This window comes from Salvelinus fontinalis, chromosome 10, assembly GCF_029448725.1.
Source record: "Salvelinus fontinalis isolate EN_2023a chromosome 10, ASM2944872v1, whole genome shotgun sequence".
Lineage (NCBI taxonomy): Eukaryota > Metazoa > Chordata > Actinopteri > Salmoniformes > Salmonidae > Salvelinus > Salvelinus fontinalis.
The window spans coordinates 1,967,365-1,981,412 of NC_074674.1; the positions used below are offsets into that span (position 1 = coordinate 1,967,365).

Sequence of the window (14,048 nt, forward strand, 5' to 3'; positions counted from 1 at the left end):
GAGTTTCTATGGTAAACTATGCAATACTTTATTTCAGTTGTAAGGAATGATTGTCAAATAGATAAATCGCCCTTAGTCTGCTAAAATCGCAGGATTCCACTTCTCATGATAACTACTAGAGGGTCAAATAGTCTTGAAAAAATTTGCGCCCCCCCATGTACTTACCACAAATGCCTCATTTGCAAAGTTCGGCGTATTGTACATTGCTCTCTGTTACTCTTTTTATGTAATGGCATTAGCAGAGTATACATGATCCCAATTCTAAGACAGTGACAGTTTGAAAAAACAAAAAAGTAGATTGTGTTGATTTATAGGGACACTGAACCATGTTGCGCGCCGTAGTTTAAAAAGTCTGTGGATTGTGCTCAAACGAAAAAGTAATACCTTAATTCCTCCATCTTTATGCATCTTTATGCACCTTTGCCATTGAGATCAGCTGTGTGGGTGACTTCAGCCCATATTGATGGTGTAACGGTCCAATGCGACTGTTTTTTATCTCAATATCAAATCATTTCTGGGTAACAATTAAGTACCTTACTGTCAAAATTTGCCCAACACTTGTCTGTCCATCACATGTAAACACCTAGCTTGCCTGCTCCCAAGCAAGCTGCTCTATCCACACTGATTGTTGAAGTCATTTAATGGAAAAACAGGTTGAAAAGGAACAGGAAGGAACAATACAAACCTGTACTTTTTGGGAGTTTGAACTGGTTCAGAACTTTATTTTGCTGGTAGGAACAGTAAAACGTAACAAAAATATTGTGGTTCTGTTCAGAAAAAAACGATTTGAAAATTGTTTTAGGAACTCTCTTTGTGGTTGGACTTTGCTGCTGTTGTAACTGTGGAGTGAGTTATTTTATGCAACAGTTACTGTCCTTGTCTTTGCGCTTGTCTAATATCTAATCTTTCTTGTCTCAGAAATATTACAAAATATGATCTCTTTGACCGACTGTCACCATGCAGCATACCAGCAATAATTGTTCCAAAAAGTCAGTTATTTGCCAATCTTAATCCCCTCCCACAATCCCCAACTAACTAACTAACACACACACACACACACACACACACACACACACACACACACACACACACACACACACACACACACACACACACACACACACACACACACACACACACACACACACACACACACACACACACACACACACACACACACACACACACACACACACGCTAACCCCTTCACTCACACTAAAATATAACCAATCAAGACGTTGGGACATCTGTATATACAAAAGAACTCTAAGTGTGTGCCTGTGTGTTCAGTATGATGGTGTTGACTCTCCAGTGGACAAGGGATTAATGCCACACAGCAAGGACTCTCCTTCTCCCTCAGTGGTCCATGGAAAGAGTAGTTAAGACCTCGAGCGGTTTAACTGAGCAGGTTATAATCCAGAAAGAGTCTATTTCCTCAGAAAAGCCATAGAAATTCCAGAGCAGATTAACTAACAATGCGTAGCAAAAGCACTGTTTCTTTTGGCTGTTGTTAAAGGGAACTTTTTAAATATAATGTAACATATTGAAGTGAATGGTCTGAATGGACTCCATGGAATCTTGGTCTCTCTCTGAAAAAAACTCTTGCTGTGAAGGCTGTGTTTGTTCACAGTAGGATGCTTGCTAAAATCTGGACTTTTCTTCAACAAAGGCAAGGCTGGTGCATAACGGAATCTATATAACAGCTTTTGTGTCTCAAGTGAAGTATTTGATTTATTTTGAAGTCAAACCTTTTAGATGCACTTTGTCCAGATGTTCTATAATGGGAACGAACAGGTATGTTTACATCTCTGCTTCCACTGGATATTCTTGTCTGAGGTATTATTTTTGCACATAATCTGATTATAAAAGAATAAGAGTAAACATCACATCACAATGAAAATGATTGCAAGTACTGCTAAACTTCTTCCCATTAATGTGCTTCTGTACTCCTTTCACAGGTAGGCTACAAGTCTCATCAAGTGGAGTAAAACATTTTTTAAACTTGTTTGTTTAACTTGAGTGTTTTTACTCGCTGGCATTTTTAGACGTGTTACAAAAGAAGTTGAAGAGGAGAATCACATTCCTTGCTTCAGCAACTTCTCTTCTCAAGCAAACCCACTTCTAGTTGTGTCTCACAGCCATGGCCTTTGGAGACCTTCTAGAACAGGTGGGCAGCACAGGCCGCTTTCAGGTCCTGCATGTCACCTTGCTCTGTATGCCCATCCTTATGATGGCCAGTCATAATCTGTTGCAGAACTTTGTGGCCTTAGTACCCCCCCACCACTGCAGTGTCCACAGGAACCTGTCCCTGTCTAGTCTGAGCCCGGAGCAGGTTCTGCTGCTCACCGTGCCCCAGGACATTAAGAACAGCAGGCCGGAGAGATGCCTGCGGTATGCTGCGCCCCAGTGGCAACTCCTGTCAGAGAATGGGACCTACAGTCCAAAGGTGGAGCGAGACAGTAGTAATGATACTGATGACCTTCTAGATGCAGAGCTGCAGGGCTGTAAAGATGGATGGGAGTACAGCATGACAGAGATGAGCTCCACAATTATCTCTGAGGTAACAATCATGGATAAGGTTTACGTAGTAGTTTTATATGCATCCAAATAAAAATTTGAAAGAGAACAACGACAAAATTAATTGTGGATGTGTTTCAAAGTGTCAGTTATATGTATTTTCTCTTCTTCTCTTGTCAGTGGGACTTGGTCTGCGATCTTCGCTCGTTGAAGCAGATGGGACAAACCATTTATATGGGAGGGGTGCTTGTGGGAGCTGTAATCTTTGGGGGACTGTCGGACAGGTACCACTTTGCTTTTCTTATTGAATAGATCATCAGATCTATATTGTCAGACAATTTCTGTTTTTCTGTTTCGATTCTAAGGCCTGGCTTCTCTCTTTGATATTTTTGTTGGCTTATCTCAGACAAGGCCATACCTCTTCTGCAAAGACAGGCCTCGAAAATACTGGAAGTATGCAGCTGCAGCAGTTATTCAGATACTACACATGGTATTGTACTCTTCAGGGATTAATGGCCTCTGTACCCACTCTCTCTCTCTCCGTTCTGTCTCAGATTTGGACGGCGTTTCCTGCTGCTAATCTCCAACCTGTTGATGGCAGTGGGAGGGACGTGTGCTGCCTTCTCCACCTCATTCTCCGCCTTCTGCCTCTTCCGCTTCATCACTGGCATGGCCCTTTCTGGCCTGGGGCTCAACTCCTTCTCTCTCAGTACGTTACAGGAAGGGCTGGGTAGGCAGTGGGTACTGCAGGCTAAGGTGGGAAATGTTCAAGAAGAGAGAGGCCCACCCACCATGTAATTACTCTTTCCGTCTCTCTGTTTCTCTCTCCTCTAGTTGTGGAGTGGATTCCCACAAGAGTGAGGACAGTGGTGGGTACAGGGACAGGCTACTGTTACACAATGGGTCAGCTGATCCTGGCAGTAGTGGCCTACTACATTCGGGACTGGCGCTGGCTAATGCTGGCTGTCTCCGTACCTTTCTACATCACCTTCCTCTACTCATGGTGAGACCCAAAGGATTGGAGCAGCCATGACACTTTAAATAGCAAGACTATTTGATTATAACATGTTGTTTACCACATCTGACTTGTGCAGGTGGTTCCTGGAGTCTGCAAGATGGCTCGTCCTGACCAGAAAGTCTGAGCAAGCGGTCAAAAATCTCAAAACAGTAGCCCGAATCAATGGACGCCGTGAAGAGGGTGACAGAATCAATCTTGAAGTAAGGAACTGTGTGTTAATGTGTGTGTGTGTACCTGCACTTACAGTTAAAAGTTTACATACACTTAGGTTGGAGTCATTAAAACTCGTTTTCAACCACTCCACAAAATTCTTATAAATAAACTATAGTTTTGGCAAGTCGGTTAGGACATCTACTTTGTGCATGACACAAGTAATTTTTCCAACAATTGTTTACAGACAGATTATTTCACTTATAATTCACTGTATCACAATTCCAGTGGGTCAGAAGTTTACATGCACTAAGTTGACTGTGCCTTGAAACAGCTTGGAAAAATTCCAGAAAATTATGTTATGGCTTTAGAAGCTTCTAATTGACATCAATTGACATAATTTGAGTAAATTTAGAGGTGTACCTGTGGATGTATTTCAAGGCCTACCTTCAAACTCAGTGCCTCTTTGCTTGACATCATGGGAAAATCTAAAGAAATCAGCCAAGACCTCAGAAAAAAGATTGTAGACCTCCACAAGTCTAGTTCGTCCTTGGGAGCAATTTCTAAATGCCTGAAGGTACCACGTTCATCTGTACAAACAATAGTACGCAAGTATAAACACCATGGGACCACGCAGCCGTCATACCGCTCAGGAAGGAGACGCGTTCTGTCTCCTAGAGATGAACGTATTTTGGTGCGAAAAGTACAAATCAATCCCAGAACAACAGCAAAGGACCTTGTGAAGATGCTGGAGGAAACAGGTACAAAAGTGTCTATATCTACAGTAAAATGAGTCCTATATCGACATAACCTGACAGGCCGCTGCTCCAAAACAGCCATAAAAAAGCCAGACTACAGTTTGCAATTGCACATGGGGACAACGATCGTACTTTTTGGAGAAATGTTCTCTGGTCTGATGAAACAAAAATAGAACTGTTTGGCCATAAAGACCATCACTATGTTTGGAGAAAAAAGGGGGAGGCTTGCAAGCCAAAGAACACCATTCCAACCGTGAAGCACGGGGGTGGCAGCATCATGTTGTGGGGGTGCTTTGCTGCAGGAGGGACAGGTGCACTTCACAAAATAGATGGCATCATGAAGATGGAAAATTATGTGAATATATTGAAGCAACATCTCAAGACATCAGTCAGGAAGTTAAAGCTTTGTCACAAATGGGTCTTCCAAATGGACAATGAACCCAAGCATACTTCCGAAGTTGTGGCAAAATGGCTTAAGGACAACAAAGTCAAGGTATTGGAGTGGCCATCACAAAGCCCTGACCTCAATCCTATAGAAAATGTGTGGTTAGAACTGAAAAAGCGTGTGCGAGTAAGGAGGCCTTACAAACCTGACTCAGTTACACCAGCTCTGTCAGGAGGAATGGGCTAAAATTCACCCAACTTATTGTGGGAAGCTTGTGGAAGGCTACCTGAAACGTTTGACCCAAGTTAAACAATTTAAAGGCAATGCTACCAAATACTAATTGAGTGTATGTAAACTTCTGACCAACTGGGAATGTGATGAAATAAATACATTTTGAAATAAATCATTCTCTCTACTATTATTCTGACATTTCACATTCTTAAAATAAAGTGGTGATCCTAACTGACCTAAGACAGGGAATTTTTACTCAGATTAAATGTCAGGAATTGTGCTAAACTGAGTTCAAATGTATTTGGCTAAGGTGCATGTACATTTTTGACTTCAACTGTATGTGAAAGTACTCAGTACTGTCTCTGTGCGTCCAGATGCTGCAGGATTCCATGAAGAAGGAGATGTCCTGCTCACAGGGCTCCTACTCTGTAGTGGACCTGCTCCGCACGCCCACCATGAGGAACATCACCATCTGTCTCAGTGCTGTCTGGTATGTCTCCTCTACTTCTGTCTTTCACTATGACAAAGTGCTGCCCAAAAATCCCTTCTAAATGAAATGATCATGACACCCACTTTGACATTCTTTAAGGTTCTCCACCAGCTTCGCCTACTATGGTCTATCTATGGATCTGCAGAAGTTTGGCGTGGACATCTACTTGATTCAAGTGATATTCGGAGCGGTGGACATCCCTGCCAAAGTAGTGGTTACAGTGTCCATGAGTATATTTGGGCGCCGGCCCTCACAGTGCGCTGCACTCATATTGTCTGGAGTCACCATTTTGATCAACATATTGGTGCCATACGGTGAGGTGGTTTTGTCTGTGTCGTGTGTCATTGTGCTCTTTTTGGATGTCATGGCTAACAGCACTGGTGTGATTTCATTGTTGTCTGTTGTTGTTATCGCTTCCGTTCAGAAAAACAGACAGTGCGCACCACTCTAGCCGTGCTGGGTAAGGGGTGCCTGGCCGCGTCATTCAACTGCTGCTACCTCTACTCTGGAGAGCTGTACCCCACCGTCATCCGGTAATTCCAACTCTACCAATGACACCCATCACCCACAGGAGGTTTCAGTTGACTATAGTATTCCAATACTGACTGTAAAATGTATGTGTTTTTATACGTAATCTTTTTACCTGTTTATTAGCATTAGGCACTATATGTGATGAAGATGAATGCAAATGGGGAAAAATGTATTCTGTTCAGGTGTCTGATGAAATTTAATAGTTGGGGATTCTCTTCTGTGCCGCAGGCAGAATGGCATGGGCTGGGTGTCCATGATGGCTCGTGTAGGAGCGATGGTGGCCCCCATGGTGCTGCTCCTTGGGGAGGCTGTCCCGTGGCTGCCTGGCTTCATCTATGGGGTAGCCCCCATCTTAAGTGGGGTGGTCGCCATCTATCTGCCAGAAACACTTGGTGCACCGCTACCCGACACTATCCAGGATGTGGATGAGAGGTAAGTCGAGACACAGTCTCAATAGCAATAGAATATTGAACACTGTACCAGGAGTAGCAAAGTGAGAACGACTCCCAACTGCAAACTAGCTTCCTTTATTTTCTTTCTTTCAGAAGTTGCAAGAAAACAATCCCCAATGCCTCGCCCAAGAAGGAGGAGCTGGACATGAAAGATACCAATAAAACCCTGTTCAAGGAAACTGCCTGAAGACTCATCAAATGTTACTGACCTTGCCTGTATAGTCTAAATAGATACTGCAGTTGCTTGCTCTACAGTTTTTTTTCACAAAGACTGTAATGAAGCAATCAATATTGTAACTGGTCCACTGGTGTAGGAGGAAATTACCATGATTTGTTTGGAAGACTGATGAACTATGAGCAATGTAGAATAATGAAATGATCTGCTGTGGTCCGCTGTGGTCTGTTTAACATTTAATATTTCAACAGTAAAACATGAGTTAATAGTAGATTGTGAGTAAATATATATATGCTACAGTATATTGTGTATTCTAACTACAACTTTATTTGCATTTTTCTATGGGCCAGGCCTATATTTTTATGTTCTATACTAGTATGCATTCATTAAAATAATGACAACCTTATCCTCACCTTCTATCAGTATGATCAGTATGAATGGTCTTAGCCATGTGGCTATATTGTTTGTGACTGTGGCACAATTTCCGTTACAGTCCATGAAACTGGTCATCTTGACTGGGCATGGTATTTGTAGCTGGAATCGGTTTGTGTAGCTTAGGCCTACAGTATATCAGGTAGAAAATAAAATGTCAGATGTCGTCCTGTCTCCGTATTTTCCTAGAAAACGGGGAGGGGAAAATGCAATCATATCACCTAAATAACAGATGCTACACATGGTCAGTGTTTAAAAGATCAGAAGTAGATCAGATAGATACCCATACATAACTTTTTTTTAGGACATGATGCCCAGAAAGTGCAAAGTTGCGTATGTGGGGCTACAACACCCCTATCCTACATTGAACATGCTTTTTAAGTCCAGGACTCGAGTAGGCTTATTTTGGTCCAATAAAAAAATACAGATTAGAAAAACTCCCTAAAAAACGGCCCTATGGTTCAGACTTTAAGCAAAGGGTATAGAATTTAATCACGGTGAGAATGCCATTTTTTAAAGTTTGGCAAAAACAAGTTGGTCTCAAAAGAGTGTTCTCACTGGCAATAAAAAGGGGAGTATCCTAGTATGTACAGCACCAGTCAACAGTTTGGACACACCTACTCAAAACCCTTGATTTTAAGAAGGTAAATTGTAGAAATAGGGCGGGTTTAGCAATAATTGTGACTTTGCCGCTCTGGTAACTAGTAACAACCGATCACCACCGCAACCCACTTCCCGACCATTACAGAACATTGCTCTACTCCACAGTTATGTCTGGGCTCCTCAGAACTATTTCAACCTGCACTGCTCTGGCACTGCGGGGACCCACGATCACCCAGAGGGCCAGTGTCTTCACCAGACCGGCTAAAGACCCTCTCGGCCCTTCCGTAAGTAGTTAACTTTACCTGTGGTCGTGAAACAGGCAAGAAGCTCGTAGCTGTTGAGGCATAAGCCATGTTGGGCCTGCTAGTTAAAGTTAGCTTAAGTTGTTTAGCTATGACTTTGGTTAGTGTCATAGCTAGCCAGCTAATTCCGCTGTGGTAGCGATGACACAGTGTTGCATATATTTTATTTTAGCTAAACATCAATTGAACATTTTAGAGTTGAACTGGAAGGTCACATTAGACAGTTAACTGTAGGTCAGTTCATGACAGGCTGGGCAGGGATGCATAGCTACTATGGCAAACTAACGTTAACTAGCTGACACATTTTTTATTTAACCTTTATTTAACTAGGCAAGTCAGTTAATAACAAATTCTTATTTACAATTACGGCCTAACCCGGAGGACACTGGACCAATTGTGCACCGCCCTATGTTACTCCCAATCACGACCGGTTGTGATACAGCATGGAATCGAACCAGGGTCTGTAGTGACGCATCCAGCACTGAAAGCAGTGCCTTAGACAGCTGCGCCACTCGCGGCCCCAGATCGCGGGATGTCGGACCTATTCCTGTTTTGTTTCTTCCTTTTAAAAATACATCTAATTTAGCAACTTTCCTATCAATGTAAAACTTTCTTTCGTTTTATGATAATAATTTGCAAACTTTTGGACCTTCCGGTTGGATTCTCGCCAACATTGAGGACTACAAGAAGAAAGATTAACCTAACATGAACTCATGTTAATGGATGTTCTGTACATTCTCTACTTATTCAAGACCCTCCTGGGACCATCATTACTTCAAGAAATCTGTGGAACAAATCCCCAACCTCCATGTACTACCTCTCCATCTCCAATTTACTCTCCTCACTCCTAGTTTACTCTTCAGCCCTTTGAGGAACCGTCTGCAAATAGAATGGCTGCACAACATTTCAATAATTGTGAATTTTAATTGAACAAGCAGTATGTTACAATAATAAAACATAATTCAACTTTAAATATTCTAGTCTCAAATGTGCCTGTTTGTCAAGTGCCTCTCACTGATGCCAACACCACTCACTAAATAGCCTGGAGAAAAATAAGCTATAAACTGTCTATTTGATTTACTAAGTGTACTTTTGAAGTTACTATAAATCATTTCACATTCCTGTAAAGAATGTTATTTTTGGGTTACCTTATGATGTGGTAAGAAAGTAGTCTGGGTACTGGTCTTTTTAGCTAACATTCCACCCTTTGCTACTCCTGCAAATTACCTAGTGGAATGTTAGCTAAAAAGAGCAGTACCCATTCTAGTAAGAATGTACTTCAGCACTGATCTTCAAATGGGTGTATTTCATTCTAGTATCCACTTTTTTTCTTTCTATAGGCTTCAAATTTATTGAAGCCCCTTGCTTCCAAAGTGCGTCTAATGGTGATGTAAATTATGATTTCATTACAAAATGATCAACAGCACCACCTGTTGGCCAATAGCTGCTATTACAAGAACACGCTGCAATTGAAATGACCATTTCTCTCAATTGCTAAAACACTAAAACCCATTGGCTGACCAAAGTTCTCAGTTGCCTGGACTCATTTAGCTAATTATGCAGTCTGTTGTCAATACCTTAAACCATTTCACATGGTAAAACACAATTTGCAGATCTCACTTAGACTTTTCAGCAAAACTCTAAACACATTCTCATTCTCAAAACACATTCTGCACTCTAATGCACATGTCATCCATACTGGTAAACACAAGTGGCAACAATCAAATACAAATAGAGAACACATGTCATTGATTGAACACAACCACTCAAAATTGATTTAACCTGTTTCAAATGATGCGACACAACCAATTTAAGCCAGTTAAGAGAGCAAACAGGTTGTTGAAGGTGGGAAGGAGAAAGTCTGAGAATGGATAGAAGAAACAATGTGAGAGGACGAGGACGAGTGAGCATGCGAGGTGGGCGACGAGGAGGAGGAGGGCAAGAAAGAGGAAGAGGAGGACAAAGAGGAAGAGGAAGACAAAGAGTGGAAATATCTGATGAAATTCCAGCAACAGTTATAGACCATGTTCTTGTCCATGGACTGACAATGAGGGAAACAGGACTTAGAGTGCAACCCATTTTGAGATGATTTTCTGTGTCCACCATAGTAAGGACATTCAGAGAAGAGAACATGTACAGTATACTACTGTATTTTTGTAATTGCAAATTTACTGTACTACACTATATGCAGCTGTTTCAATAGACATTTGTAAAGTTAATCACTATGTATTGTACTGCATGAATATGTTTTGTAACTGCACAACTACTTTCTGTAGAATTGCAAAGCTGCCACATGCAGGTGGAAGGACATCTATATTCACTCGGGAGCAAGAGGCCGTTATAGTTGGCATGGTCCTTCAAGATAATGCAATACGACTCAGAGAAATCCAGGAACGAGTGATAAAACGCAACACACACTTCCAGGGAATCGACAGTGAGCATTTCCACAATTGACCGTGTCCTCCATCGTAAACAGGACGTGAATGAAACAAGTATACAGAGTACCTTTTGAGCGCAACTCACCAAGGGTGAAAGAACTGCGAGCTCAGTATGTGCAAGGGAGTGTACATTCAGAAACATTTACTGTAATCCAGATTGTCTAAAGTACTAACACATACTACTGTATGTGAATGACATTACCCTTCAGCACATACAATGTATGTGAATCAGAAGCCTGATTGTACTCTACAGTATAGCACTGTCTCTGTACGACTTACAAAATCCTACATACAGTATATTGTATTTCTACACAGACAATATTTGACTTGGAATCCTTGGACAGACCCCATGAGTTCATCTTTGTCGATGAAGCAGGCGTCAATCTAACAAAGAGGAGAAGGAGAGGCCGAAACATGATTGGACAGCGGGCCATTGTTGAAGTCCCTGGTCAACGAGCTGGCAATGTCACAATCTGTCCTGCTATCAGCAACCATGTTCACCGTGTTCTACATCACCATGTTACACTCGGGCCATATAACACCCAGCACCTTCTAAGATTTATTGCCAATCTAAGAGATATTTTATTTGAGCAGCAGGTTCAAGAGCAGCAGGGTCAAGAGCTAAATGAGAATCCCATTCCCACCTATGTGATAGTGTGGGACAATGTCAGTTTCCACCGAGCTGCTCAGGTAAGGGAATGGTTTAACATCAATGGGCAGTTTATGAACTTGTACCTCCCTCCATACTCACCTTTCCTGAATCCGATTGAGTTTTTCTCCTCTTGGAGATGAAAAGTGTATGATAGACAACCCTACACCAGAGTAAATCTGCTGCAAGCCATGGATTTAGCCTGTGGTGATATAGGTGAGGAATCATGTCAGGGCTGGATACGGCACACAAGAGGCTTCTTCCCCCGTTGCCTCAGGAGGGACAATATTGCTTGTGATGTTGACGAAGTGCTCTGGCCTGACCCAGCCCAAAGACAAGAAGAAGTGCTCTGGCCTGACCCAGCCCAAAGACAAGAAGAAGTGCTCTGGCCTGACCCAGCCCAAAGACAAGAAGAAGTGCTCTGGCCTGACCCAGCCCAAAGACAAGAAGAAGTGCTCTGGCCTGACCCAGCCCAAAGACAAGAAGAAGTGCTCTGGCCTGACCCAGCCCAAAGACAAGAAGAAGTGCTCTGGCCTGACCCAGCCCAAAGACAAGAAGAAGTGCTCTGGCCTGACCCAGCCCAAAGACAAGAAGAAGTGCTCTGGCCTGACCCAGCCCAAAGACAAGAAGAAGTGCTCTGGCCTGACCCAGCCCAAAGACAAGAAGAAGTGCTCTGGCCTGACCCAGCCCAAAGACAAGAAGAAGTGCTCTGGCCTGACCCAGCCCAAAGACAAGAAGAAGTGCTCTGGCCTGACCCAGCCCAAAGACAAGAAGAAGTGCTCTGGCCTGACCCAACCCAAAGACAAGAAGAAGTGCTCTGGCCTGACCCAGCCCAAAGACAAGAAGAAGTGCTCTGGCCTGACCCAGCCCAAAGACAAGAAGAAGTGCTCTGGCCTGACCCAGCCCAAAGACAAGAAGAAGTGCTCTGGCCTGACCCAACCCAAAGACAAGAAGAAGTGCTCTGGCCTGACCCAGCCCAAAGACAAGAAGAAGTGCTCTGGCCTGACCCAGCCCAAAGACAAGAAGAAGTGCTCTGGCCTGACCCAGCCCAAAGACAAGAAGAAGTGCTCTGGCCTGACCCAGCCCAAAGACAAGAAGAAGTGCTCTGGCCTGACCCAGCCCAAAGACAAGAAGAAGTGCTCTGGCCTGACCCAGCCCAAAGACAAGAAGAAGTGCTCTGGCCTGACCCAGCCCAAAGACAAGAAGAAGTGCTCTGGCCTGACCCAGCCCAAAGACAAGAAGAAGTGCTCTGGCCTGACCCAGCCCAAAGACAAGAAGAAGTGCTCTGGCCTGACCCAGCCCAAAGACAAGAAGAAGTGCTCTGGCCTGACCCAGCCCAAAGACAAGAAGAAGTGCTCTGGCCTGACCCAGCCCAAAGACAAGAAGAAGTGCTCTGGCCTGACCCAGCCCAAAGACAAGAAGAAGTGCTCTGGCCTGACCCAGCCCAAAGACAAGAAGAAGTGCTCTGGCCTGACCCAGCCCAAAGACAAGAAGAAGTGCTCTGGCCTGACCCAGCCCAAAGACAAGAAGAAGTGCTCTGGCCTGACCCAGCCCAAAGACAAGAAGAAGTGCTCTGGCCTGACCCAGCCCAAAGACAAGAAGAAGTGCTCTGGCCTGACCCAGCCCAAAGACAAGAAGAAGTGCTCTGGCCTGACCCAGCCCAAAGACAAGAAGAAGTGCTCTGGCCTGACCCAGCCCAAAGACAAGAAGAAGTGCTCTGGCCTGACCCAGCCCAAAGACAAGAAGAAGTGCTCTAGCCTGACCCAGCCCAAAGACAAGAAGAAGTGCTCTGGCCTGACCCAGCCCAAAGACAAGAAGAAGTGCTCTGGCCTGACCCAGCCCAAAGACAAGAAGAAGTGCTCTGGCCTGACCCAGCCCAAAGACAAGAAGAAGTGCTCTGGCCTGACCCAGCCCAAAGACAAGAAGAAGTGCTCTGGCCTGACCCAGCCCAAAGACAAGAAGAAGTGCTCTGGCCTGACCCAGCCCAAAGACAAGAAGAAGTGCTCTGGCCTGACCCAGCCCAAAGACAAGAAGAAGTGCTCTGGCCTGACCCAGCCCAAAGACAAGAAGAAGTGCTCTGGCCTGACCCAGCCCAAAGACAAGAAGAAGTGCTCTGGCCTGACCCAGCCCAAAGACAAGAAGAAGTGCTCTGGCCTGACCCAGCCCAAAGACAAGAAGAAGTGCTCTGGCCTGACCCAGCCCAAAGACAAGAAGAAGTGCTCTGGCCTGACCCAGCCCAAAGACAAGAAGAAGCACATTGATCACATGTTTACTCCTTTGATTTTTGTCCCTTTTAGTATTGTATACTGTAGTACAGTGCATTGTAGGCTGTATACTGTAGTACAGTGCATTGTAGGCTGTATACTGTAGTACAGTGCATTGTAGGCTGTATACTGTAGTACAGTGCATTGTAGGCTGTATACTGTAGTACAGTGCATTGTAGGCTGTATACTGTAGTACAGTGCATTGTAGGCTGTATACTGTAGTACAGTGCATTGTAGGCTGTATACTGTAGTACAGTGCATTGTAGGCTGTATACTGTAGTACAGTGCATTGTAGGCTGTATACTGTAGTACAGTGCATTGTAGGCTGTATACTGTAGTACAGTGCATTGTAGGCTGTATACTGTAGTACAGTGCATTGTAGGCTGTATACTGTAGTACAGTGCATTGTAGGCTGTATACTGTAGTACAGTGCATTGTAGGCTGTATACTGTAGTACAGTGTATTGTAGGCTGTATACTGTAGTACAGTGCATTGTAGGCTGTATACTGTAGTACAGTGCATTGTAGGCTGTATACTGTAGTACAGTGCATTGTAGGCTGTATACTGTAGTACAGTGTATTGTAGGCTGTATACTGTAGTACAGTGCATTGTAGGCTGTATACTGTAGTACAGAGTATTGTAGGCTGTATACT

At 43.7% G+C, this 14,048-nt stretch overlaps 1 protein-coding gene across 3 annotated transcripts; it reads left to right on the forward strand.

Moving 5' to 3' along the window:
• Positions 1-1,265: 1,265 nt before the first annotated feature.
• slc22a6l (solute carrier family 22 member 6, like) lies at positions 1,266-7,305 on the forward strand. Of its 3 annotated transcripts, none has more exons than XM_055935266.1 (11): positions 1,266-1,836; positions 1,959-2,560; positions 2,698-2,801; positions 3,072-3,226; positions 3,352-3,520; positions 3,612-3,735; positions 5,434-5,549; positions 5,649-5,863; positions 5,974-6,082; positions 6,309-6,512; positions 6,626-7,305. In XM_055935266.1, exons 2-11 carry the CDS (start codon positions 2,141-2,143, stop codon positions 6,717-6,719), a joined length of 1,710 nt encoding a protein of 569 aa, XP_055791241.1. In that variant the 5' UTR covers positions 1,266-1,836; positions 1,959-2,140; the 3' UTR covers positions 6,720-7,305. The 3 variants fall into 3 exon arrangements, with proteins under 3 accessions (XP_055791241.1, XP_055791240.1, XP_055791242.1); XM_055935265.1 differs by having other exon boundaries at positions 1,266-1,794; XM_055935267.1 differs by having other exon boundaries at positions 1,266-1,794; positions 2,046-2,560.
• Positions 7,306-14,048: the final 6,743 nt, after the last annotated feature.